The 25,809-nt window shown below is 39.3% G+C and overlaps 3 protein-coding genes and 1 long non-coding RNA gene across 4 annotated transcripts in view; 2 read left to right on the plus strand and 2 right to left on the minus strand.

The window, feature by feature from the left end:
- Positions 1-25,809, plus strand: part of LOC137137812 (low affinity immunoglobulin gamma Fc region receptor II-like) — a 100,298-nt gene that overhangs the window by 69,808 nt on the left and 4,681 nt on the right. The window lies entirely within an intron of this gene.
- Positions 486-4,921, plus strand: LOC137137884 (uncharacterized). The gene is made up of 3 exons (XR_010915840.1): positions 486-543; positions 1,563-1,640; positions 3,913-4,921. It is a non-coding gene; the product is annotated as an uncharacterized lncRNA (long non-coding RNA).
- Positions 11,150-14,737, minus strand: LOC137137842 (myelin-oligodendrocyte glycoprotein-like). The gene is made up of 3 exons (XM_067524596.1): positions 14,428-14,737; positions 12,442-12,774; positions 11,150-12,165 (listed from the first exon to the last, which is right to left on the minus strand). Exons 1-3 carry the CDS (start codon positions 14,516-14,518, stop codon positions 11,888-11,890), a joined length of 702 nt encoding a protein of 233 aa, XP_067380697.1. The 5' UTR covers positions 14,519-14,737; the 3' UTR covers positions 11,150-11,887.
- Positions 15,515-24,104, minus strand: LOC137137856 (coxsackievirus and adenovirus receptor homolog). Its single transcript, XM_067524638.1, has 3 exons — positions 23,890-24,104; positions 21,534-21,884; positions 15,515-21,288 (listed from the first exon to the last, which is right to left on the minus strand). The coding sequence occupies exons 1-3, from the start codon at positions 23,972-23,974 to the stop codon at positions 21,113-21,115; spliced, it is 612 nt and encodes a 203-aa protein (XP_067380739.1). The 5' UTR covers positions 23,975-24,104; the 3' UTR covers positions 15,515-21,112.

The raw sequence follows: 25,809 nt of genomic DNA on the forward strand, positions 1-25,809 counted from the left end.
GCACAACAATAATTAATGAGAGATCAACTGATACCTTAGGAAAGACAACGTGATGATGTAGCTTTAGCAGAAATTGCAAAGAGAGATTTGTAGAGCAGTCAGCCTTATAATAAAATTTGGGGAGTGTTGGTTATGTTGATGAACACGTGTCACTCATTACCCTGAAATGAGTGATTTACTAAAGTGTCATGTCAATAAACAGTCTTCAGCTTAAAGGCACTTGAAATACATTTGTAAAGAATTTTCAGTTACTTCAATTTGTTCCTAGATTTAGTTGTTTTGCACAGCTCCTTTCAACATTAAGGGAATTCTGAAGGATTGACATTAGACAAAAACAAAAATACTTTAATCATTTTGCTCGTCTCTATGATCTCAAATAAAAATCTTAAGAAAACTGTTGTATTCTACTGACCAGGAGATGACGCACTCACTCCTTTACAAATAGGAAGAGGGCGGGTTTTACTGGGTGTCACTGACACAAAATTCAAAAAGACAAATCACAGAAAGAGACAATGGAGGAAACATCTCTACACTGTCTGATCTGTAAGTAGAGAATGTGTGTGTTTGTCTGCTTAAACCTCTGTGGTTTCACACTCTGCTCTAACCAAGTCGAGGAGTTAACCAACTGTTATTAGGACTAATTCATTTTAGATCTAATATCAGAAATGTATTACCAAATAAAAGAACAAAATCTCGAGCAGCCTAACATGAGGAGTTTGAACAGGATTCTTCGGTTACTGTCCCAAAGCGAAATCTATGATTGTGTTTATTACTAATCAGATGAGAGTGATATGCTGCTGTTGCAATATAAAAGGCATCTTTATATTTCGATTCGTACCAGTTCAAGAACAGGGATTCGGTTTTAGATTTCCGCCATCTTAGCTCCAGTCTCCTGCAGGTTATTGTAAGAGCACGTGTATAATCTTTAAACCATGATGTTGGCCTCTGTGTTCTGCTAGTCTTTATAGTGACTGCTGCAACTGAATCTGTTGTACAGTTATTCAGTTCTTTGTGTTTCCATTATTAATGTTGTGAGGTTTCTGCACTAATAGAACATTAGGAGTAATTGATAATAATTACAGAAAGTTGTATCTTTGCAATAAACAAATGCAATAAACCTAATTTTAACCCAAATGAAAGTGAATTAAATGACTATTTTTGCTTCATGTTAGAGAAACCCACCACCACACCACCCCCTACATTACCCTCTATTACTTCAGCACCACCCTTTCCTCCGCTCTCCGAGTTGTTTTATGTCTCAGCTGTCTTTGGTGTTGTAGTACTGGTGTTACTGGTTCTACTGGTGAGACGATGTGTTCAGAGGAAACTTGAGGGTCAGACACAAATGTAGTTTTTTAGTTTAAAAAAGTAGAAAATCTAACACATTTTTTAAACCTGTGCTTTAAAATTCTCTTTACATTAGTTTGTATTGATGTGTATGTGAGTCACACTGATTGCAATTTCTGCATTTCAGTAACAATTCTAATCAGTTTTCCTAAATAAAATGTCCATTAGCACTGTTAAATAAGAAATTCATTGCTTTTCATATTTGTTTACTGCAGCTGATGAAGTAACCCGTGACATCACATACAATGACATTAATATGTCACATCACAAACAGCCCATCAGACAACGTAAAGGTAATGTTTTGGGTTTTTGTTGTTGTGTTTGTGTGTTTAGATTCATTATATCCATTTTAAGGTATTTCTGCCTAATGAGGACACTTGCAGGTTTTAGGGGTCAAGGCTTAGAGTTAGGTTAAAATGGACCCTTAAGATTTTAGTTTCATTATTTCTCATGCGAGCAGCACAGTGGTTGAAGGTTGTGGGTTCACGTCCCCTTTAGTTTAGTTTCTGTTCTTTTCATGCTTGTGTGGAGAACAGTCCAAAAACACACATGTTGCCCGTAGGTGTGAATGTGAGTGTGAATGGTTGTCTGTTTGTGTCTCTCTGTGGCCCTGGGACAGACTGGAGACCTGTCCAGGGTGGACCACAGCTTTAACCACTGTCCTGATGATGTACATCTTTACATAACTACCAAATTCCTCATGCCCAAAACTCACTCCACCCTCACTGCCTGCCATGAAAAGCATGGATGCAGGCCAACGTTCTCAAACTGAACAGCTCTAAATCTGACATAATATGGACTTGCCCCAAATATCCCAAACAAAATTCACTAATAATTTATCTCTGTATTGTCATTTGAACATCACATCAACCAAACAGTTAAATCAACTTTCTTTTATTTAAAACACATTGGGCAACTTCAACCTTCTCCATCAGCTAGAGTACAGCCACACAAACACTAGTCCTGCTTTTACCACATCCAGACTCAATTATTGCAACGGCATCCTCATTGACTCACCTTGAAAATCATTCACCGACGGATCCATTTCATGATCCTCCTCATCACATGCAAAGTCCTCCACAATATGCCTCCATCCTACCAATCTGTGATCTCCTCCACCATCACACCTCAGCAAAAAGCCTTTGTCTATTGTTTCAGACGTCCTTTTCTCATAGGAGTTAAGTAGCTTTCAGTTTATAAAGACGTCAGTTATGGACAAATGGTCATTGCAGACATCAAATCAACACCCAGACGTTCAGCAGGTCTTTGTCAGAGTCATTAATGCTTTAGCAGAATTTTACTGTTGGAGCTGATTGATGTGGAGCAAGTTTTAACAACTTAATTTATATGTATTTTGTTGAGTGTAGTCTTTACCAACCTTGGGGTTGAGCCCCTCTAAAGGGCCATCAGACCAATCTGAGGGGTTGTCAGATGATCATTGAGAGACAAAAGGAGAAATAAAGTTTTTCAATGTTCCTCTGATGTCATGTTTGGAGTGGGAAGTTTATCACAAGAACTGTTTATTAGTGCTGAGTTCCATGTTTTAAGTCCTGAATAACGCAGTAAATATGACACAATTTTAGTATTTCACCAGTTTCTAAACAATTACAAACTAAAAGGACAGTGGACATTAAATATTTGAAACATTTTCATCAAACTATGTGCTACCTAACAACAATGAAAGACAAGAATAGAAAAGAATCCAGCAACTGGACTTGGAGGGTATATTTACAATATTGATAGAAAGAGACTTTATGTAAATATCTGGTTAAAAGTATTGTAGCTAGGAAGTGGTTAACTGCTAACTTTAACAATGTTGGAAAATAAGTTGTTTTACAATAAAATGAGTCCCATTGTTTCAATATCCACTTTCCTTGGAAAGAGGTGATCTAATAACACAGCAATACAACTATGCTTTTTAGAAATTTCCCACCCCGAGCATGACATCAGGAAGGAAGATGGCCTTCATGGGAATGTGGTCTATGCTGAATGTTTTAGAAAGTTTCTTCATTTTGTCTATTTTGGAAAATATTTATAATCAAAACCATTGTAAATAAAGAATCGTGTTGTTTTTTGTATTTTTTGTTAAAAGGGAAGCACAGGAAGTTATTGGCTAAATGAGATAAATAGTTCTGCTTGGTACCAGACTTTGGAATTTAAAATTTAATTATTTCCAAAGACAATGAACAATGCAAGCACAAGGTGAACAATCTGAAATGTCTGTGATTCCAAGAAAGTCACATTTGCTTCATAACAGATGACATGAAAAAGTGCTTGTACTAAAAAGACATACAGGGAAGAGTAATAGTACAAGAAGTACAAGTGCAAGTGAAAGTACAAGTTACTAGTACAAGAAAGCTTACTTCCGTACTTGTACTGATACAAACTGAGAATGAGGATCTTCATTCAGATCAAACCTGAAGAAGAGTCAGATTAGTCCAACTCTCTTCTCACTGCATGAAGAGAAGAAAAGACGTGAACCTCACAACTTATTTGGGACTTTTGTCCTACAAACCTTTTCTGCAACATTGTCTCATATTGTTTAAACTGTGTGTGTTTGTTCAGAGTTTCCAGTGGAACCAGAGGTCGTCTACTCTTCACTGAAGCCGCCCTTCAAACCATCACACCAGTCTAACCAGTGAAGACAACCTGCTGACTGTCACTGGTCCTCAGAGCTTCTCTCACCACATCACATTCTGTTCTAAAAAATGTAATTGATAGTTTTGTACAGTGCTGTTGTTGCTGCAGCAGTGAGTCTGTTTCTCTGCAGCCTCAAGAAACTTTAGTCTCAATTGTTGTTTGTGTCGTGTGGTTCTGTGGGTTTCACTAAGCTGTGAGATGGAAAGTTTGATTTGTTCTGGTTTGGTTGTGGCTGATTGACAACGTGTAGAGAACAAATGTACCAAAACCACTACTGCAGACTAAAAACAGCACAGACATCAGTCAGTGGTGGGAAACTGCACAGAAAAAGCTGCAAAATGTTTATATGTGTGTGAAGAGTTTGATTATTTAATCAGTGACATGTTAAAAATATTCAGGCTGTAAAAGTTCATCTGTCTCAGTGAAGATGCTGTTTAAAGCTCACACTTGTTTTAAGTTAAGTTGTCATTTTAAATGCAGGTTGAATGATGACTTTGCTCTCTAGCCAAGTTTTTTGTGGTTTCATGTGTGTGATATGTGAATCTGATGAAGTGGCAGCTCTCAGGCTGTGGCTGGTTGTCACTGAGCTGCAGAACTGTTGACTAAAACGTGATGAAGAGAAATATCTTTTAAATTTACAATTTATTATTATGCTTTAATAATATCATTACATTGTTTTCATGTTGTTTTTTAATATATTTTACCTATTTAGTGCAGCACAAATGTGAGTAACAAGGCAGAATCAAAGTGAGTAAAATGTTAAATAATTTCTTTAAAAAACGTTCCATACATGCTGTAATTACTATCAACTCAATCAGAGAAACTCAAAGCTAAAGCCACTAACATATTATTATTTTGATAATATTATAAGGACATTTTTTACACTAATGGTTTTCTACATTGTTGTTGCTGAGAATAAACACAATTAGATTTTCTCCAACTCTCACTGAATCTGCTTCAGAGTTGCTCTGTGGCCGCAGGTAAGGAAGGAAACTGCTTGGGGCCCCGGGCCAGTAAGGGGCCCGAGGGCTGACGAAAGTTAAACTATGCACAGCAGCGACTGTGTCCAAAGTTTGCAATGACACTACCAGTGTCCGTCCTCCCTAAGAGGACCTCCACTCTCACTATGTTAACCACGATTCAGAGTAAAAAAACAGGTCTAACAAACAAAAGATGAGAAAAAAGACAAACTAAAAACTGTTAGCTAAATGCTGCTAGCTGTAATGGTGGTGAAGACACAGTTGAATAACAGAACTTTCACTGGTTTGACATTGTTTCTTTTGTTGACTTTGACATTTAACATGAGCTAACTTAGCTAACTAAGTTACCATAGTAGACTGATGTGTCCAGCTTTGCTGCAGTCACCAGGAGTCAACTTGTTAGCTTAGCTAGCAGGCTGCTAATAATCAGCTAACTGGGACAATCAGTTTTCTGTAGCAAACTGATGAAAGCTGTGTCCGACTAAGCTAACTGTCAAGCTGTCAATGCTAAGTTATGAAAAGTTATTGTGTTATTTGCAGAGTGGTGCGGTGTGTATTTTATTGTATTTTCCATATCTCAAGCGTAGCGGTTTTATGATACATAATTTTCTGCCTTGGGCACCAACAGACTCAGGGATCACCACTGGCCTGCTTGATCATCTATATCCCTGGACCTGGCCTGACTCTCCATTCTGTTAGTCACTATAGTCTTTTAAATTTGGAAATTTGAACTAATAACACATTGAGAATATTAGTCAAGATCTATGTTACTGGTCACACCCAGTCTTTTTCCACCTTTATTGAATCCGGGGCAGATGCAGAATTCATAAGGCCTCAGAACTAAAACTAAAACTTGAACTGGATCTTCTACCACTCACGAAACCCTTACAGATCCATGTCCTGGACGGACACCTCTTGAATCCCAGTCTCAGCCTGTCTGTGTCCATCCACCTTTCCACTGAGAATCATCGTGAAGAAGTCTCGTTCCATATGCGTATCCTCCTGGGAGGATGATGGAGTCTGGACTGGAGAACCACTGAAATCTTGAACTGGAGTCTGGCCTGTTCCAACCAATGCTGAAGGGTGGCCTCTAATGGTTTTCCTATTTATTTGGGTTTGTACACAGCGTAGACACATTCCTGCTCTGGACTCAGATCACCTGTCATCAACATCATTAGCTGCTCTGTTGTTGTTTTTCACAAAGTTTTAATTTCAGCTTTAACACTTTTTAAAATTTGCAGCAGTTATTTTAATTTGCTTGTGTTTTGTTGATTTGCAGTGTTATGAGCTCTCAGACTCTCAGACTCCATCATACAAAGCAGATTCTTATCAGCTGCAACTAAACATTCTGATATGAGTTATTCTGCATATTCTAAGAATTTTAAATTTGTATCGTTTAAATAGATTTTGCAGGTTATTTTTTTGTCCCAGACTACAGAAGTGAGAGAGAGTAAACAGAAGAAGAATGTGGAGGACAGTCCATCACATTAGGTAGTTATTCATTTCTAAATTGAGGGAACGTGACACTCAGACAGTGTCACGCAACAGCAGAAAATAAAATGGCAACGACAAGGAGGGAAACACAGCAAACCACATCGTGTTAACTTTGAGTTCACCTCAAACACTTTAGGTCTCGGTTTTCCCGGTTTTCCCACGTAGAACTTGGGGAGGTTTGCGTCTGTGCCAAATCAACATGCAGGCAATGATCCACTGTGACCAACACTGACTGTACTGCAGCATCTGCAACATGTTGGTACAGATCTTATGACTAACAGGTATGTCATTACATAAAGTAAATATGACAACAAGAGGAGTTAATCATAATAACCTAATAAAAGTTAAGACTACTCCTCTTACAGAACAAAACCCCAAAACTATTAAATGTGGATTATTAAATATCAGATCTCTCTCTTCTAAATCTCTGTTAGTAAATGACTTAATAAATGATCATCAATTCGATTTATTTTGTCTCACTGAAACTTGGTTGCAGCAGGAAGAATATGTCAGTTTAAATGAGTCATATTAATTATCATGTTCCTAGATGCACAGGCCGAGGTGGAGGAGTAGCAGCAATCTTTCACTCTAGCTTATCAATAATTCCTAGACCTAAACATAGTTATAACTCATTTGAGAGTCTTACTCTTAGCCTTTCACACGCAAACTGGAAAACTCAAAAACCACTATTATTTGTTATCGTGTACCGTCCTCCAGTCCCTTATTCAGAGTTTTTGATTGAATTTTCTGATTTTCTATCTGATTTAGTGCTTAGTACAGATAAAGTCATTATAGTGGGTGATTTTAACATCCATGTAGATGCTGACAGTAACTGTCTGAACACTGCGTTTAATTCATTATTAGATTCAATTGGTTTTTCCCAAAATGTAAATAAACCCACTCACTGTTTTAGTCACACGTTAGACCTTGTCCTTACGTATGGAATTGAAGCAGATAATTTAACCATATTTCCTCACAACTCTCTTCTGTCTGACCATTTTTTATAACATTTGAATTTACAATAACAGACTATACAGCAGTTAGGGAAAAATTCCACTATAGCAGATGCTTAAGTGAAAAAGCTGTCAACAAATTTAAAGAAATTATTTCTTCATCATTTGCTTCACCATATGTTAATACCATGGAAAGTAGTCTCCTTAATGTTACTCCTGCACAAGTAGATTATCTTGTTGACAATTCTGCAGCCTCACTACGTACAATACTCGATAGTGTTGCCCCTCTAAAAAAGAAGGCAGTAAACCAGAAGAGGTGATCTCCATTGTATAGTTCACGAACATGCAACTTAAAATAGGAAACACGAAAGTTGGAAAGTTGGAAGTGGCGTTCCAGAAAGTTAGAAGAATCTTTATTTAGCCTGGAAAAATGTACAAAAAAGCTCTCCGTGATGCCAGAACAGCATATTATTCATCATTAATAGAAGAAAACTAGAACAACCCCCGGTTTCTGTTCAGCACTGTAGCCAGGCTGACTAAGAGCCATAGTTCAGTTGAGCCTAGTTTTCCCTTAACTCTGAGCAGCAATGACTTCATGACTTTCTTTATGAATAAAATTGTAGCTATTAGAGAAAGAATTCACCAGATCCTCCCTACAAAAATTACAGATAGATCTTCATGTACAGCAGTGCTAGAGTCATCGATAAGGCCCCAAACCCTGTTAGACTGCTTTTTACCCATAGATCTCTCTGAGCTAACTTCAATTATTACCTCATCTAAACCAACAACCTGTCTGCTAGACCATATTCCAACTAAGCTGCTCAAGGAAGCTTTACCCTTAATAGATACGTACATATTAGATATCATCAATCTATCTTTAGAAACAGGCCTATAAGGTAGCTGTAATTAAACCATTACTTAAAAAACCCTGTCTTGACCCAGGTGTTTTAGCCAATTACAGACCAATATCTAATCTCCCCTTTATTTCTAAAATAATTGAAAAAGTAGTCGCAAAACAATTATGTGATCACCTTCATAGGAATAATTTGTATGAAGACTTTCAGTCAGGATTTAGAGTTCATCATAGTACAGAAACAGCACTGGTAAAAGTCACCAACGATCTTCTCATGGCCTCAGATACTGGACTCATCTCTATACTTGTTCTGTTAGATCTTAGTGCTGCATTTGATACCATTGATCATAACATTTTATTACAGAGACTGGAACATGAAATTAGGATTAAAGGAACTGAACTAGGTTGGTTTAAATCTTATCTATCTGATAGATTTCAATTTGTTCATTTTAATGATGAATCCTCCATGCACACAAAGGTTAGCTATGGAGTTCCACAAGGCTCTGTGTTAGGACCAATACTTTTTACTTTACATATGTCTCCTTTAGGCAACATTATTAGAAAACACTCCATAAATTTCCACTGTTATGCTGATGATACCCAGCTATATTTATCTATGGAACCAGATGAAAATAATCATTTAATAAAGCTTCAAGCCTACAAGACATAAAGGCCTGGATGTCCCACAATTTTTTACTTTTAAACTCAGACAAAACTGAAGTCATAGTATTTGGGCCCAAAAATCTCAGAGATATGATGTCCAACCATATTGTTACACTAGATGGCATAAGTCTGGCCTCCAGTACTACTGCAAGGAACCTTGGAGTTATTTTTGATCAGGATCTGTCCTTCACTCACATATAAAACAAATCTCTAGAACAACCTTCTTCCACCTACGGAACATTGCCAAAATTAGGAGCATCCTGTCTCAAAGTGATGCCGAAAAACTGGTCCATGCATTTGTTACTTCTAGGTTGGACTACTGTAATTCCCTACTTTCAGGATGCCCCAGTAACTCCCTAAAGAGCCTGCAATTAATCCAAAATGCTGCAGCAAGAGTGCTGACTGGAACTAGCAAGAGAGATCATATTTCACCTTCACTAGCTTCTCTCCATTGGCTTCCCATTAAATGTAGAATAGAATTTAAAACCCTGCTTCTTACATATAAAGCTCTGAATGGTCAGGCTCCATCATATATAGAAGACCTCATAGCTCCATATCATCCCAGTAGACCACTTCGCTCTCAGAATGCCGGCCTACTTGTGGTTCCTAGAATTTCCAAAGGTAGAATGGGAGGTAGAGCTTTTAGCTATCAAGCTCCTCTGCTGTGGAACCAGCTCCCAGTTCAGATTCGGGAAGCAGACACCCTCTCTACTTTTAAGTCTAGGCTTAAAACCTTCCTTTTTAATAAAGCATATAGTTAGTTATAGTTATGCTGCTACAGGTTTAGACTGCTGGGGGACCCACCCCCCAATGCACTGAGCTCCTTTCCTTCTCTTGACCATCTCTCCTCTCCTCTCATCCCACAATTGTCACCACTATATGTCATTAACTCTGTGTGTTCTCTCCCGTAGTTGTCTTTGTCCTCCTCTGTCCCCCTCTCTCTGTCCCTTTCTGCAGGTGTCCCCCGGCTTTGAAGCTGTGTGTCTTCCAGTGTGCAGCTACTGGTCCTACCAATCTGCCCGATGTTTTGTTGTTGCTTTTTGTTGCTCTGTTCTTTTCTCTCTCCCCTTTCCACTCACCCCAACCGGTCGAGGCAGATGGTCGTCCACCCTGAGCCTGGTTCTGCTGGAGGTTTCTTCCGTTAAAGGGAATTTTTCCTCTCCACTGTTGCCTATGGCTTGGTCCGGGGGGAATTGTTGGGTTCTCTTTATATATCTTATAATCTTGACTTTATTCTGTAAAGTGCCCTGAGATGACTTTGTTGTGAATTGGCGCTATATAAATAAAGTTGAATTGAATTGATATTTCCATGGTTTGCACTGTGAATAACAGCATGTTGGTTGGTTCAATGTGGAGAGAGGGCAGCACATCACCTGTATGTGTGTGTTATGTACCTGAAAGCACCATCACTGGGCCAATCAGAAGCTCCACACTGAGCCACAGCAGGTTGGTCAGACAGAGACATACAAAATGTACATGAAGACAAGTGAAACTAAAACATTTACTGGGTGATGGTGGAGGCTGGTAGAGGTTCAATGGAAGTTTTCTGATGTGAACTAATGACAGACTGTTGGTTACAGTTACAGAACCAACCTGTTTAGGAGACGTGTGGTTGTTTGGCTGCTTTTAATTCCAGATCCCATCAAATTAAACCTGCATCAACTTGTTCAGATTCCAAGACATTCAGCTGAACAACTTTTATAATAAACATGAACGCTGCTCCACATCCCCATTAATAATAAAGACCTCATTGAACATGTTGAGAGCAAATACGTTATTATTTAAAATCCACTATTAATTTAAAAATAAAATTGATAAATATCAAGGAAGTAGTTGGTAAGTTCAGAGGAAGATGTCCAAATACCAAAAAAGGATGTAAGTTGAATGAAACATCAATCATTTTCTTTACCATCTGAAAAACGTGTATTTATAAATTTATTTAACATCAAATTGATCATCTATGATCCAGAGACCATCTTCTTTTTAATGTTGTGGCTGTAAATGTTATCAATAATAATCTACACGAGGACGAGTTTGTGTGGTTGACCTTATCTTCATTTAGTGATCAGTAAATCTTAGTAAGACACACACATACATATTAAAACTAGTTTAAACCAGCCACTGACTTTAATACTGTTTGACAAAGAGAATAATGTGTGTAACCTGTGTGTAAACGGTGGGATTCTGCATTGTGAAAAAAAAAGACACCCACACGAAAATCGTACAAGGAGCATTTATTACATTGTTGACCATAAAGCACAAACCAACATACATGTAAAAATAGTGAAAAAAACACAAAAAAGAAAACAGTGTGTCCCCTCCAGCTCCAACACAAATCACCATAAAGCAACACTCACCTGTTAAGAACAATTTATTTATGTGCCATCACAGTCATACTAACAGGTAGATACAAGCATCCAAAGCAAAGGATGGGAGAGGATGGATCATGATGTTAACTACAAAAAGAAAAAGGAGTGAAGCCATAGTGGAGATGAGCACACGTACACAAGCCTCGTGTCCACAATACAATTAGGAATGTTGACAAAACACATATCACATTCGTCCTCGTCTTATTTTTATCTCCTCCTGATGATTGTGTTCATGCTGCCTCTAGAAAAATGTGTGTACCCATGGTCTTCCCATGGACATGCTGATGCTTAGGGCGTTTGTGCCAGCGCTTGCTGCATGGAGCTTTCAGTGTAGTACGACTGATGTACACTTCAGTTTTTGACACTTACAGCAATGACGTAGAACATAAAGGGACAAAGTCTCATAGGGAGGTGGACGTGGTGGCGGATGGTACAACAAGACACAGGACTTTTCCACAGGAGACCAGGGTTCAACACGAGTGTGAGATGTTGTGCACTTTAATGATGACTGTAGCAGAACATGGTGCACGTGTTACTATAGGAAGGAAGAACGTGTGTGTGATTGTCACTGTTTGTAGCATTTTGTATTTATGTAATGTATCTTTTAACTTTAGAGGCGGCAGTGAGCCAATAGCCAACGGCTTTTTCATAGGAAGGTTTGTATGAATACGTTTTACTTTGTCTATGCATCACAAAACAACTGCCAACACCAAAAACAACGAGCAGATAAATAACTGTCGCACTGACTGACAGTCTAACAGCTCCATGCCTGGTTCCTCCATCACTGTCTGTTCCATTCTTGTTTCGTCCACTATTGGCTCCTACACTCTTGTTTCCTCCATCACTGATGTGTCCAGCTTCACCACCTGTAAGAAGAGAATGAGATGTGAGGTGTCAGGTAGGTGATGAATCCATTTCCTCTTCAAACTCCTGTCAGACATTATCTACTGCACTTTGATCCCATCACTCATAGCAGCTGTTTGCTACAAAGTCTCATCAGCAACATCTTTAGAAAACACAAACATCTGATCTGTGATGGTTCACTCTCACATCAACAACCAGGAAGCAGCTTCACCTCTGATCCACACACACACACACACACACACACAAACACACACACACACACACACACACACACTCACCTGGGTTGACAACTGTCAGGTTGATCATACTCATTCTGTGGTTGCTTTGATTCAGGCCAACATGACACTCATATGTTCCAGTGTCATTAATTGTCACATTCTTCAGAATCACAGACAGGTTTCCATCTTTCATCCCACCGTCCTTCAGCTCCACCCTGTTCCTAAAAGATGGATGCTGGTGGTCTGGATCAGACTGGCCATTCTTACACCAAAACACATGTTCTGCATCCAGATCAGGTCTGATCCACTCAACAACTAAGACTGTGGTGTTTCTGGGAACTTCACATGGGAGAATGACAATCTGTCCAGGTTCAGCTCTGATGTTTATCTGGGCTGAAGTAAAAAAAAAAAAAAAACATACACAGAGCAGAAAGTTTAAATGGTTAAAGTCACGACAAATATTTAACAGTCTGTAGATTATTTCCTAATAAAATAACTAATATTATAGTCTTCACATCTGAATAGCAGTATTGACATATTGACATTAAGATATTGTTCATCATTACATGGTGATGTGCTGATGAACTCTTCTTCTTTTAGTTGGAAACTCTCGGCCTGACACGTTGAAATAATTTGACCGAGTGCTCTTCATTATTTACCACATTATTGCAGTCGCGTTTGTTCCTGTCTGGATCTTGTATGAACAATGAATTCATTTTACCAGTGATCTGATCAGGTCAGTGATCAGGTTTCAAAGTAGATCGAAGCCCTGTGTTTCATTTAAGTTGAGGGAGTTTAGAGTAAAAGACGGTAGCACAGTTTAACTTATGTGATGGCACTATTCCAACATAGTGTATTGATTTGTATGAGCGGGTGGGTACAAACAGCCTCTGTGGGCGTTGGAGGACGTCCTTATATTGCTGTAGCCTTCATAAACCTGCAGTATATGAGGGGTGATGTTGTACATATCATTTCATGCATTGCCAAACTAATCATTAAAAATTGAAAAAATGTTGTTATGGCTAAAAGTAGCTGATTTTCCACTTATGCCCTTTCTGCTTCAGCCTACTTATGTATGTGTTTGATTCTAGTCTACGGTCACAGTCCCCCAGTGAAAGTCTGGTTATTAAATCATTACCGTTTCTACTGTTTCAATTGTATAAGTTCTAAACAAAACAAGAGGGAAACTCAGCTCTTGAGAACTTTTTTAAATGATGGTGGAAAGAAAACACTATTAATAGGCTCCAATGTAAATCATTTCCATTTTGTCCTTGAAAACTGAATTTAACTGAACTTCGGTTCAGTAGTCAGGATGACTCCCAACTTAAACAAACTCAGTTAAGTTAACTGAACGTTGACTTAGTTAGTCAAAGTTAAGACACTTGGTCAGTCCAATTATATAATGTGTTTTTCTTTTTGCTTTTTGTAAAGACTCTGTTTTCCGTGTTGACATAAAGTTTCAGCTACGGAAGACATTTTGTACCAAAGTCAGCACAAACACATCTACTAAGGCTGTTCTCTGTGAACCTTTCTTAAAGTGTCTGCTAGTAGAGGAACCTGAATTCAACTCTAGTCTTTATCATGGTCACCATCATTTCTTCATTATTCAAAAAAAAAAAAAATATGTCGTAAATACGTTTAAAAAGTTAATTTAGCGAGTCGAGTGAAGTCTCTGCAGTTCATCCATACAGCTCAGAGCAACTCATGTTTATGAGTTGTAAAGTGGTCTGAACATTAAAACTAGATATTTTAAGTTTAATGAACTTGTTTAATGTATAAACATACATATTCATATTACGTTAACTGGAAAAGCTTATTTAATTCCCCTTTAATCCTGTGTGTTTTACAGTGTACAAACAGTAAAGAGTCTTGATCATTTCTTTTCAAAGTCAGCATATATTTTAAAATATATAAAGAACCTGCACTGCTAAGCCCCAACCTCGCCTGTACAAAAACCCTGTGCAGAAGACGTATTGGTTTGGTAAATTATGCTTAAATATTTCAGATGAATTACCTGTAAATGCTTATTTCTACAGGTATACTCACCATCAGAGGCAGAAACCAGGAGACAAAGTAAGAGAAAAGTCCACCAGTCTGTTGCAGCCAGTTTCACTTTCATCTCCTCATGCGAATCCATGGACTTAAGAAATTACAGATTGGATTGTTCTAAATTTGCAAAGGCTCTGGTATTTACCAAGCACAAAGGGGGAACAGTACACACATCCCACTTTGGGAACCTAGTTCTCCTGACGACCATCAAGATGGAGACCATCGAGAGGCTGACTGGGGTGTTCACTCTCTCCTTCCACCTTGCATGGCTCTGCCCTCCCACTACAGACTGACAGCAGCGAGCTGTTGAAAGTGTCAGCACAGTTGTACATCCGACAGCAGTAACTCATGCTGCTGCAGCTTTACACTGCTCAGACTGCTTTTCGTCACACATCAACGTCTCATTTCCTTTTACTGAGGAGAAATGTAATCTATAGATCAAATAAAACAGTTCATGGTCATTTGTAATCTGTAATAATCTACCAGAATAATTCATAGTCTACAGAACAATGAATAGAGATGTAGAAGATGCGCCTGATTCAGTTTGGGTTCGTGGCTGACATGATCACTGCTGATCCAGCACGATCCCTGAACTGTGTAGATAACACTGATCCAAAATAAGGTAAAGTGTCATAGATGTATTAAGGAGCGAATATGTTGACATGAACACTCAGCACAAATAGATGGATTTGATCTGATTAACACAGTTAATCATGAACCCACCGTGCAGCGTTTATGCTATTGTCAAGTAAACAACGCCATCTGGTGGTCGTGGAAAACCCCCACACTATTAATCAGGGTTAATTCCCGATTGTGACTGTGGTAAAGATGGACCTGTTTGACAGGGGCTGTAACATGTACGTACACGGCAAAGGTTGTTTTGCTGTAACAATGTTTAGTTGTGTTGTCCCTGTAAAAATACATAAATAAATGCATTAGTTTAATACGAGAAATACATTTGGAAGTTAAGTCAACTTAATTTTGTAATTAGTCAACTAAATTTGATCATGTTTGAATCATGTTTTGTGCATCTACTGTGGTTTTTAGTGTCTACTTTTAGTTTCCACATACTTAAAAAGTATTTTTACACATATGATAATATGGGTCATATCCAGTTTAATATGAAATACGAGTGTATAAAAGAAAACAAAGACATGATATTTGTACATTTAATCGCTTGCATTCCGACCTTTTCATACAGCAAAGCTGACCAGACTGCAAAGGTCGTGTGAGAGCAGACTGTTGACAGCCTTCGTGTACTTAGTGTCAGAAAGCAGCCGGTCTTTCCCGATACTAAAGTTATGTGATGGTTATTTTACATCCTTGACCCTCGTTATGAGAAGTATCTACAATTACTGTTGTATTTCCTTCAATAATCACATTGTTCAGACTGTGAGTGATCCCAGACACAACAGTGATTCTTTCTGCAGTCCTCAATGTCCAATGCAGTCTGTTCTTGTCCTGTTAGATAGAGGCGCACTCCTACTGAAATGTTCTGCTCCAGGTTGCTTTGATTGCACCGCAATGACAGAAGATCAACCTCCTATCTCATCGTCATCCCGAATGAGGCTGATAACGGTTGTGTTGTCTGCAAACTTTAGGTGTTTGACAGTCTAGTCGTTTGACGTGCAGTGGTTTGTGTTGAGGGAGAAGAGCAGGAAAAAGAGGACACATCCCTGAGGAGCATCAGTACTGGTTTGTCATGTGCAGGATGTAACTTTTCCCACCCTCACCTGCGGCTTCCTGTTGGTGAGGAAGCAGCACAACGTGCAAAGAAGGAGCAGCTCATCCATTTTGATTGGCAGGGAGCGAAGATTAGTCAGATGAACTGATTAGAGCACCGTGTATAGTCCCCACTGCTGCAGCTTTACAAGCCCACCACCACACTTCCCTTTGCCTACGTCTCCTTCAAGATCTAGAAACAGAAGCTGTTGCGCCAACAAAGATTTAAAAATGATTATCTGGATGTTTAAAGACCGGTGGTTAGAATCTCAGCTAACCACCACTTCTATTATGATTCTTCTCATTGTTGCTATTCTCCAGAGTTTCATCATGTTTTGCAGTGGGTATATGTGCAGTGTCCATATCCCCAATTGTAGTATCTTCAGAAAGGGTTTGCACAGAGCATGAGCTTCCAGCCTGCACAGAGGCCAGTAGGCTCCACACACATGACAATGGTTTGTTGATCTCCACTCAGCTGCACTCAGTGATTTGCCTTGTTTACTGATTAAATGATCTCAGACAGTTACACTCACTCCTGCTTACACCTCCACTGATTTGCCTGCCTGGTCTGTTTGCTGCTCCCTGCATGTTCAATACTTTGAACTAAGGCGTCCGTATGAATTACTGGCAGCCGTTGAGAGAGAACAGACTCACTCAACAGAGAATTAATGTTTTATAAAGGTGTTTGAGATTTTCTACCACACCAACATCAGCAGGTGGAGTTGGTTTGTCTCTGTGTGATCAGTTGTAACCAGCAGCTGCATGTTCAGTAAAACACAAAACACACAGTGTGTGTTGGAAATAAACTTCTTTCTTTCATCGTTTCATCTGCAACATGAAAACAGTTCAAATTAAATTCAGTCCAAAATGAATCTGTAAAGGGAGATTAAACCTTTGGCATTAACGCACACCTGTGAGGTGTGGCAGGTGTGTGTGAACGAGGACGGCATTTGTCGGCAGGTTATTTAGATCATTTTAGGATTAGAAACCACATCTCAGTAAATGTTCTGGCCGTAAATAACAACGCAATAAATCTAGTTTGTGTCACAGTGTTTGCAGATGGCACAACATTTAGAAATGTTGATAATAATTAAGAAACAATAATTAAATTTAGAGCGTCCTGACGTGTTTGTGGGTGTGTTTGTTGTTGATGGCTGTGAATCTGGCTACAGTACTGTGTGTTCATATTACAGCTGAACTGGTCTGCTACGATGTTTATTTGGGGTCTTTGCAATCAGTTCAACAGGGGCTTGTACCACGGAGCAAGTTCAAACTATCCTGGCTATGTCAGGGGGCGTGTGTTTTTGAGAAAGTATTAAAGATTAAAGTACAGTACTTTATTCAATATGAAATTAAACAGTGATACCTGCATGGATTTGATATTAAAGCACAAACAAAAAGTGAAGTTCAGCTGTAAAAAGGTTTTTAATATGTCATAAAATACTGTATGTTACTATAAAGGTTTTGATGAAAGTGTCAGTGTCAGTTTTTTGTTTGAATTTAAATTGAAATTTAAAGCAAAGGGAGAACATGCAAAGCCCACACAGAAAGGCCACAGACGGATGATGGATTTGAACCGGGGACTTTTTCGCTGTGAGGGGACACTGCTAACCACTCTATCATGCTGCCGACTAGAGGGCGACTCTGTCAATATACTGTACAAACATCCAGCAGGAGGCAGCAGAGCTTCAGTTTGTCCAACAGCAGACAATTAGTTTCACTCATAACAAAGAACATGTGTGTGTTACCTACCAAGTCCAAAAACGTTCAGACATCATGTAAACACACATAAAAACAGAATGCAACAACTTGCAAATCTCATGAACCCACATTGTGACATTTGTCCCATGAGAAAGCGGTTTCTCATACTGTATATAGAGCACAAACCTAAGAAGACAGATTTGTGTTGCTACAGCAACAGCAACAGCGACTGGAGGCCATCAGCTACAGCAGCACTCACAGTCATGGTGTCAACATAAACCCCGGCCACTGGCTGAACCCTAGCTACATGACAGAATAACCCACAGATCACAACACAACTCCCACGATCCACAGGGCCCCACAAGTCTCAGTCTCAGCGTCCACTCTTGGGTCGCTACGATATAGAACGAACACAAGATATCAGATGTTGAAACTGAGACATTTTAACATTTCATTGAAAATATTAGCTCATTTTGAATTTGATGGCAGCGACACAAAAAGTTGCAGCAGTTTTCCATTTTGCCTCAAACCATTTTAAATGAGCTTTGACCCAGAGAACACAGAAAATTTTTCAGAAATTGTTCCAAAATTGTTTGTCACAGATGGTGAACCTCTGCCCACCTTTACATTTTTGAGGCTCTGTCTCTCTGAAATGCTCCTTCATTTGGTTTTGATTTGATTTGAATTCCAGCCTTTTGTTGCTCCACTTCCAAATGTTTAAAATTCAAAATCAGCTAATATTTTCTATGAAATGGTAAATATTTCAACATCTGATAAGTTGTTCTATTGTGAATAAAATGTGGGTTGATGAGATTTGAAAATCATCACGTTCTGTTTTTATTTACATTTTTTTACACATTGTCCCAACTTTTTTGAAATTGGCGTTGTAGAAACACCTACACACACAACTACGCCAATCAGAAGCTCTGCACTGAGCCACGGCAGGTTGATCAGACGGAGAAAGAAACTGACTGAGGACTTATAAACCTTTGTCCTTATAAGGTGTTTGTCTGATGGTAGAGATCATTACTTACTGTCTGGGGAGGAGAAGTTAGTGAAATGAAACAACCAAGATATAAATCAGATAAAAGGTGTGAAAGGATGTTTGAGGATCACAGATAAAAATCTGCCACTACCACATAGTGGCCAAGGAAGATTCCTGAATCCTCACATGTTCACTTTGGTTTCAGAGTCACTGAGCTGGTCTAACCTGCTGGTTAGGTGCAGTGAGTTTGGCCTGTCTACAGAGATCTGCATTTATATACAGCAGTAAAAACCTCTGGACTAATGGTCTGTTTTCAGACATGAAGCTTGGTTTGAATTGGTTTTTCCTGTTTTTGACATTTCAAAGTGAGGGCACAGAGTTAATGCAGGTTTTTTGCCAGGTTTCATAGACTAGAGAGTTTCTTATAATATTCATAAAAAACTCAACTATTAAAGCCAAAAAAAAAACTCCCAGAGGTCGGAGGAGGCAGCATAAGAAGGATGCCGGACACAAAGTTCATTTACAGCCCACAAGCTTTATTTATAAGCTACAAGCGTCTCATTATAAATAAAGCAACAAAGGTGAAAAAAAGTGCACTGGAGACCCCGGCCACAAAGAATAAAAAAGAGAGGACGCAGGGCCGACCACACAATGGGCCGTCGCTCCCGGCGTCTCCACATAAACTACCTAACACCAGAACAATAAACCCAAACAAACAAAAGACACGAATAACTGAACTACCAGTAATCTCCAGCCCAAAGTCACATAATAAAACCTCCCACCTAAATGTGCTCGGAGCAAAAAGAATTACCAGCTTGGGAAAAAAGAAAGAGAAGAAGAAAACTCATCACCAAAAGTGCAGCTGCCTGTGTGTGTGTGTGTGTGTGTGTGTGCATGGGTTGTCTCTGCATTTCCTGCACATACCTACCTCTCTTCACCCCCCACCCTCCCTCCACCTGAGCACCAATTGTGCAGATCGAGGTAGGAGAGACGCCTACACTTTATATATACAAAAAAAACTACATGTTTTTTGTCTTTCGACTTATTGTGTAACTTCAGGGTGATAAACGCACCTTGAGAGCTGATGAAAAATCTACTCTAGCAGTCTAATCCAGTCTAGTAGGACTGACCTACTGTTCTGAAGATGAAATATCAAATATCAATATCATCAGAACATCACGCTACTTTGCTCACAGCCCCTGATGCTGCCTTGGTCATTTAGACAGGACCAGTATCAGAGGAGGTGTGAGACACCTCAGGAGGCAGAGGAGGGTCAAATATGATCCCACATGAGCTGCCTATAGGTGTGATAAACACCTGATAAACCTTGAGAGTAGTAAAAATCTACTACCTTTAACAATGTTTGACAAACATGAAAAACATATTTGGCAATAACATGTGTATATATATCTACAGTATGTGTGTATATCTGCTCACCTACATCATTTGTAACAAACAGACAGTGATCACATAATGTATCAACCTTAATGCATTTGTGATTGGAGGGTTACTTTCTGTATCCAGTCCCACAATCACTGTCCTGCATCGGAAAACTATTCCAACATAGGATCATAGATCCGCATGTTGATTTGGCACATTTTTATGCCGGATGCCCTTCCTGACACACCCCTCTTCAATTTTGGGGATTTGGAAGTTTGGGGTTCAGTGTCTTGCAAAGAGACACTTTAACTTGTGGTCAGGGAGAGCCGGGCACGCACCTTAGACCAAATGGTTAGTGGGTTGCCACTGCACCGACTGACCTACTATTCTGAAGATCAAATATCAAATATCAATATCATCAGAACGTCACGCTACTTTGCTCACAGTCCCTGATGCTGCCTTGGTCATTTAGACAGGACCAGTATCAGAGGAGGTGTGAGACACCTCAGGAGGCAGAGGAGGGTCAAATATGATCCCACATGAGCTGCCTATAGGTGTGATAAACACCTGATAAACCTTGAGAGTAGTAAAAATCTACTACCTTTAACAATGTTTGACAAACATGAAAAACATATTTGGCAATAACATGTGTCTATATATCTACAGTATGTGTGTATATCTGCTCACCTACATCATTTGTAACAAACAGACAGTGATCACATAATGTATCAACCTTAATGCATTTGTGATTGGGGGGTTACTTTCTGTATCCAGTCCCACAATCACTGTCCTGCAACTGTAAACTGTCCCAACAAGGTCACTAATTCAACTAAGCTGAATTAGTCTTTGAAGAAACAGCAGCAGGACAGGAATGTAGGAGGGATCCAAGACATGTTAAACATGTAAAACTGCTATTTCAATAGGGGGTTGGTAAAAAAGTTTTTTCAAACGTTCTTTATAGATCCGAAAACCACCAACACCAATAAGAACAACAAGAAGCACTGACAGACTGATGAATGATGCAATATGTCCAATGTTGTCTTCTTCCTCAGTGTGTCCAGCTCCATACCCTGTGAGAAGAGAATGAGATGTGAGGTGTGAGGTGTCAGGTAGGTGATGAATCCATTTCCTCTTCAAACCCCTGTCAGACATTATCTACTGCACTTTGATCCCATCACTCATAGCAGCTGTTTGCTACAAAGTCTCATCAGCAACATCTTTAGAAAACACCAACATCTGATCTGTGATGGTTCACTCTCACATCAACAACCAGGAAGCAGCTTCACCTCTGATCTACACACACACACACACTTACCGACTATCAGCTTGATGGTGGTGATGGGCTCAGTGTTCAGTCTGGATCTCTTCCTTCGTTTTGTTCTTCTCTGGATGACGAAACACTCATATGTTCCAGTGTCACTGATCACCACATTCTCAACAATCAAAGACACGTCTCCGTCCTTCATCTGTTTGTCCTTCAGCTTCACTCTGTTCAGAAAAGACGGATGTTGGTTTTCTGGATCAGACTGCTTGTCCCGGTAAAGAAGGACATAGTCTGGCTTTAGATCAGATCTGCTCCACTGTACAGCTATGATGGGGACGTTACTGAGAGCTTTACATGGCAGAGAGACAGTCTGTCCAGGTTCAGCTCCGATGTTCACCTGGACTGAAGTAGAGGGAAAAAAACAGAGCAGAGAGGTTACAGCATTAAAGTCGTGGGAAATATTTAACAGTGTGTAGATAGTTTTTAATAAAAGGAACAAAATATCAAGGTTTGATCATCTGAGTTACAGTGATAAAAGTGTGAAAGTGTTGATGTCAGGAATAAAATAATCTTTGTGCAGTTACAGTTTTAATCATCACAATGCAGTTGTGTAGCGATAAACTCTCTTTTCGTTAGAAACTGTTTAAAAATTACAGTGACCCCTGGACAAACTGAAACAACCAAAACAATTTGCTCCACAGTATTTAGCACATTATGACACAATGATCCAATTAGTGATCAGGCTGTTGACAGGTTTTTAGACAGGGTACTGTTACCATCATCTTCTCCTCAGCAGATCCTGCCGTGGTCTTACTACTTTTTAACATCATATTTATTTATTTATCTTTTGACTCTGAACTGATGACAGTCGGAGACTTTATGAATCCAGGTTGCCTGTCACTCCATCACATTCATATGAGTGGGATCTTTTCAGAGAACCTTGATGTATTTCTCTGAATTTGCACTCAAAGATGAACTGATTCAAATATGAATCTGGACAAACATCCATGTGAACTGCAACTTGACTGCACCTGCTCATACTAGCAGGCTCAGTAGGTCATTAGCTTGTGATATTATGTGCCAGTAAAATGTGATGCTTAGGGACAGATTGTGGGACGGTTTACAATACTGAAACAACACTGAGTAAAGCAACAACATTTCCCTGGCAACACTTTGTAAACTAGGAGTTGGAGCAGCTAATGTAACTCTGGCAGCCTGTGGGGTTCGGCCATTAGATTTTGCCCGTTTCCCACATGTCCTGCTCATAATAACGACGCCAGTAGGTAGTAGGTGACCTGCCAGTGGGCTGATAATGACTGATACCTCACCATTTAGTGACATGGGACTGTATGATGTCTCCATCACCACGACATTTAAATGATTTATATATAAGAAGGCTCATCCATTAACTACATTTCTTTCCTGAGAAGTATGAAATACATTATAGAAGATGTACTTTAATGTGGCCTATGTGTGTATGTATACAGAGGGTTGCTCTGAAAGTTGGCAATGTTTAGGTGCCATTTTTTCATCACCCCTCTTTCAGTGATGGTGAAAGAAAACCACTTCCTGATCCAGGCCCAGGACTTCATTTTGTTTTGTTGTTCTGTCCCCTGATCTGTCCTCACACACCTGCCTGCTTTCTGCCAGTTCCCTCTCCCTCTTTTTCTTTCATCCTCTCCAGATTCACTTCCATTTAAACCCAACTCTCCCCAAAGTTTTAGGGAAGTTCTCATTCGGATCATCAGCGTTTCCTCCAGTTCGGCCTCCTAACTTCTCTGTCCTGACACATAGACCTTGTTTCCTGTAAATTTTGGTCCGAGGTTTAGTTATTTTTTATCCGTGTCTGTCGATCTCTGTAGAATGTACTTTGTCATATCATTTAGTTTTTCTGATCAGTGTTCACTCTTCAGCTCATAGTTTGGAATGTGAGCATCATTTTTGATTCTTATTTCCTTGTCTAGATCATTTGTTTTGCATACTGACACTGTCTTGTATGTTTCCCCATTCCAGCAGTTTCTTTAGCTGTTGGTTCCCTGATTTGCTTAGTCTATTCCCTCTTATAGTGTGTTTTTCTGTCCTTACAGAGCGATTTTCTGTTGTTTTCCACTGTGTTCACTTCAATAAATCCTTTTTACCAATATACCTCCACATCTGTCTCCTCACTTGTGTCCTCCATGAACAAAAATATTAATACAAACAGCAAAGATTCCTGATGATTTTGTTTCAAAGTCAACATAGAGAAATCGGTTATTAAACTACACTGTTTTAAGTAAAACTGCACTCAGGTCCATATCATCCGTACAAAATCAGTGCAGAATAATTCAATATGAAAACAGAGGGATTGGTTTGATAAACTGTGGTTTAATATTTTAGCTGTAATGGTTCATGTTACAAGTGTACTCACCATCAGTGGCAGACACTGGGTGATAAAAGAAAAGCAAAGTACACCCGACTGTCACAGATGTTACAGGAGCCAGTTTCACTCCCATCTGCTCGTGTGAATCCAAGTTAAGAAAATAAAGTCTGGATTGTTATGAATTTCCAAAGGCAATGATATTAACCAAGCCGACAGAGAAACAGTGCACACACAGGAAGAAAACCAGCTGCTGGCCAAACTGGTCCAACAGAGGTAAAAGAGAAAGAGACAGATGTCCCCACCTCTTTCTCCACCTCCAGGATCAGACCATTTCCTACACCCTGAGACAGAAGAAGTGGCTGTTACGTCAGTATATTTGTAGTTCTGGAATCAGATTGCATCACCGCACTGAACACCAGTCATGACACCAGGGCTAAAGCAGCTTTAGTAAATGTTTTAATTCTGAGTTGGGGGAAATTTAATACTTCCTGTCACGACTTCCTGACTCACACTGCAGTAAATGCTTCCATTAAAATATGTGGAAGATCACTGGAGCAAAGTAGTGGTCCTGGTACTTGTTGGGCATGTCTGTGCTTTGAGCTACACAGAGAACAGCCGGCAGCCGGCAGCATCTTATTGTCATAATCATTATGTTTTGCTATAAAATACAACATAACTGACAGTGTTGTGTGTGTGAGCACATGCATGGTTCCTTATTATTTATCTTAAATAGGATAATAAGCGACTAACTAGCAGCTGTGGCTATATGACCATGGCAAATAGTGGCTACAGCTACAGATGTGTCCACTGGCATTGTGGCCACAGAGAGTCACAGATGTCACATTAGTGCTTTAAGATCATTATAAAAGAATTGAGATTTATTTATTAGTGCGGTCAATTGATTTTTTTGCATTAGCTCTTAGCTTATATACACAAGAAATATTTCTTGGATTCAGGATAAGATAAAAAATCAGCTCAAATTCACATTACACAGCATATTTAAGGCTGCGAATCTGTGGATAACTGTCAGGTTATCATCACTGTAGTTAAAAAAATATCTGAACTAGATAATACTTCTACAAAATAAAGTAAAAAGCTACAGGTTTAAATGAACACTCACCACAAACAGATAGAGAACTAACCATTAATCACTAACCCACTATGCAGAGTCTCAAATAAACATCTCCCTCTAGTGGCCGTGGAAAAACCAATATCTGCCAAATGACAACCCAGACTAATTACTGTCCTCGTCTGAATGTTTTAATTCACTTCAATTCAGTTCAATTCAATTGAATTCAATTTATTTATATAGCGCCAATTCACAACAAAGTCAACTCAGAGCACTTTACAGAATAAAGTCCAGATTATAAAGATGTATAGAGAGAACCCAACAATTCCCCCTTGAACAAGCCATAGGCAACAGTGGAGAGGAAAAACTCCCTTTAACGGAAGAAACCTCCAGCAGAACCAGGCTCAGGGTGGACGACCATCTGCCTCCACCGGTTGGGGTGAGTGGAAAGTGAAGAGAGAAAAGAAAAAGAGCAACAAAAGCAACAACAAAACATCAGGCAGATTAGTAGGACCAGTAGCTGCACACTGGAAGACACACAGCTTCAAAGCCGGGGGACACCTGCAGAAAGGGACAGAGAGAGGGAGACAGAGAGGGACAAAGACAATTACGGGAGAAAACACACAGAGTTAATATCATACAGTGGTGAAAATTGTGGTGTGAGAGGAGACAAAAGGAGGAAAGGAGCTCAGTGCATTGGGGGGTGGGTCCCCCAGCAGTCTAAGCCTATAGCAGCATAACTATAACTAACTATATGCTTTATAAAAGAGGAGGCCATCAACTTTAGAAAATGTCAGGGGAAGTCATGTGACTTTTAAACAATAGAAATCATACATACATCTTGGTGAGATATTTGAAGACTCAGATTACATCAGATTAATGATCAGGTTTTAAGTATA

Source organism: Channa argus, chromosome 12, assembly GCF_033026475.1.
Source record: "Channa argus isolate prfri chromosome 12, Channa argus male v1.0, whole genome shotgun sequence".
In the NCBI taxonomy this organism is placed as follows: Eukaryota; Metazoa; Chordata; class Actinopteri; order Anabantiformes; family Channidae; genus Channa; species Channa argus.

Bases quoted from the DNA above. Each gene is read 5' to 3' on its own strand.
- LOC137137842 (XM_067524596.1), bottom strand. From the start codon at position 14,518: ATGGATTCGCATGAGGAGATGAAAGTGAAACTGGCTGCAACAGACTGG. The intron at 12,775-14,427 runs GTGAGTATACCT...TTTTTACTTCAG, and splicing joins CCTGGTTTCTGCCTCTGATG to CCCAGATAAACATCAGAGCT. The intron at 12,166-12,441 runs GTGAGTGTGTGT...CTCTTCTTACAG, and splicing joins CCTGACAGTTGTCAACCCAG to GTGGTGAAGCTGGACACATC.
- LOC137137856 (XM_067524638.1), bottom strand. From the start codon at position 23,974: ATGGGAGTGAAACTGGCTCCTGTAACATCTGTGACAGTCGGGTGTACT. The intron at 21,885-23,889 runs GTGAGTACACTT...CCTCTACTTCAG, and splicing joins CCCAGTGTCTGCCACTGATG to TCCAGGTGAACATCGGAGCT. The intron at 21,289-21,533 runs GTAAGTGTGTGT...CTCTTCTCACAG, and splicing joins CACCATCAAGCTGATAGTCG to GGTATGGAGCTGGACACACT.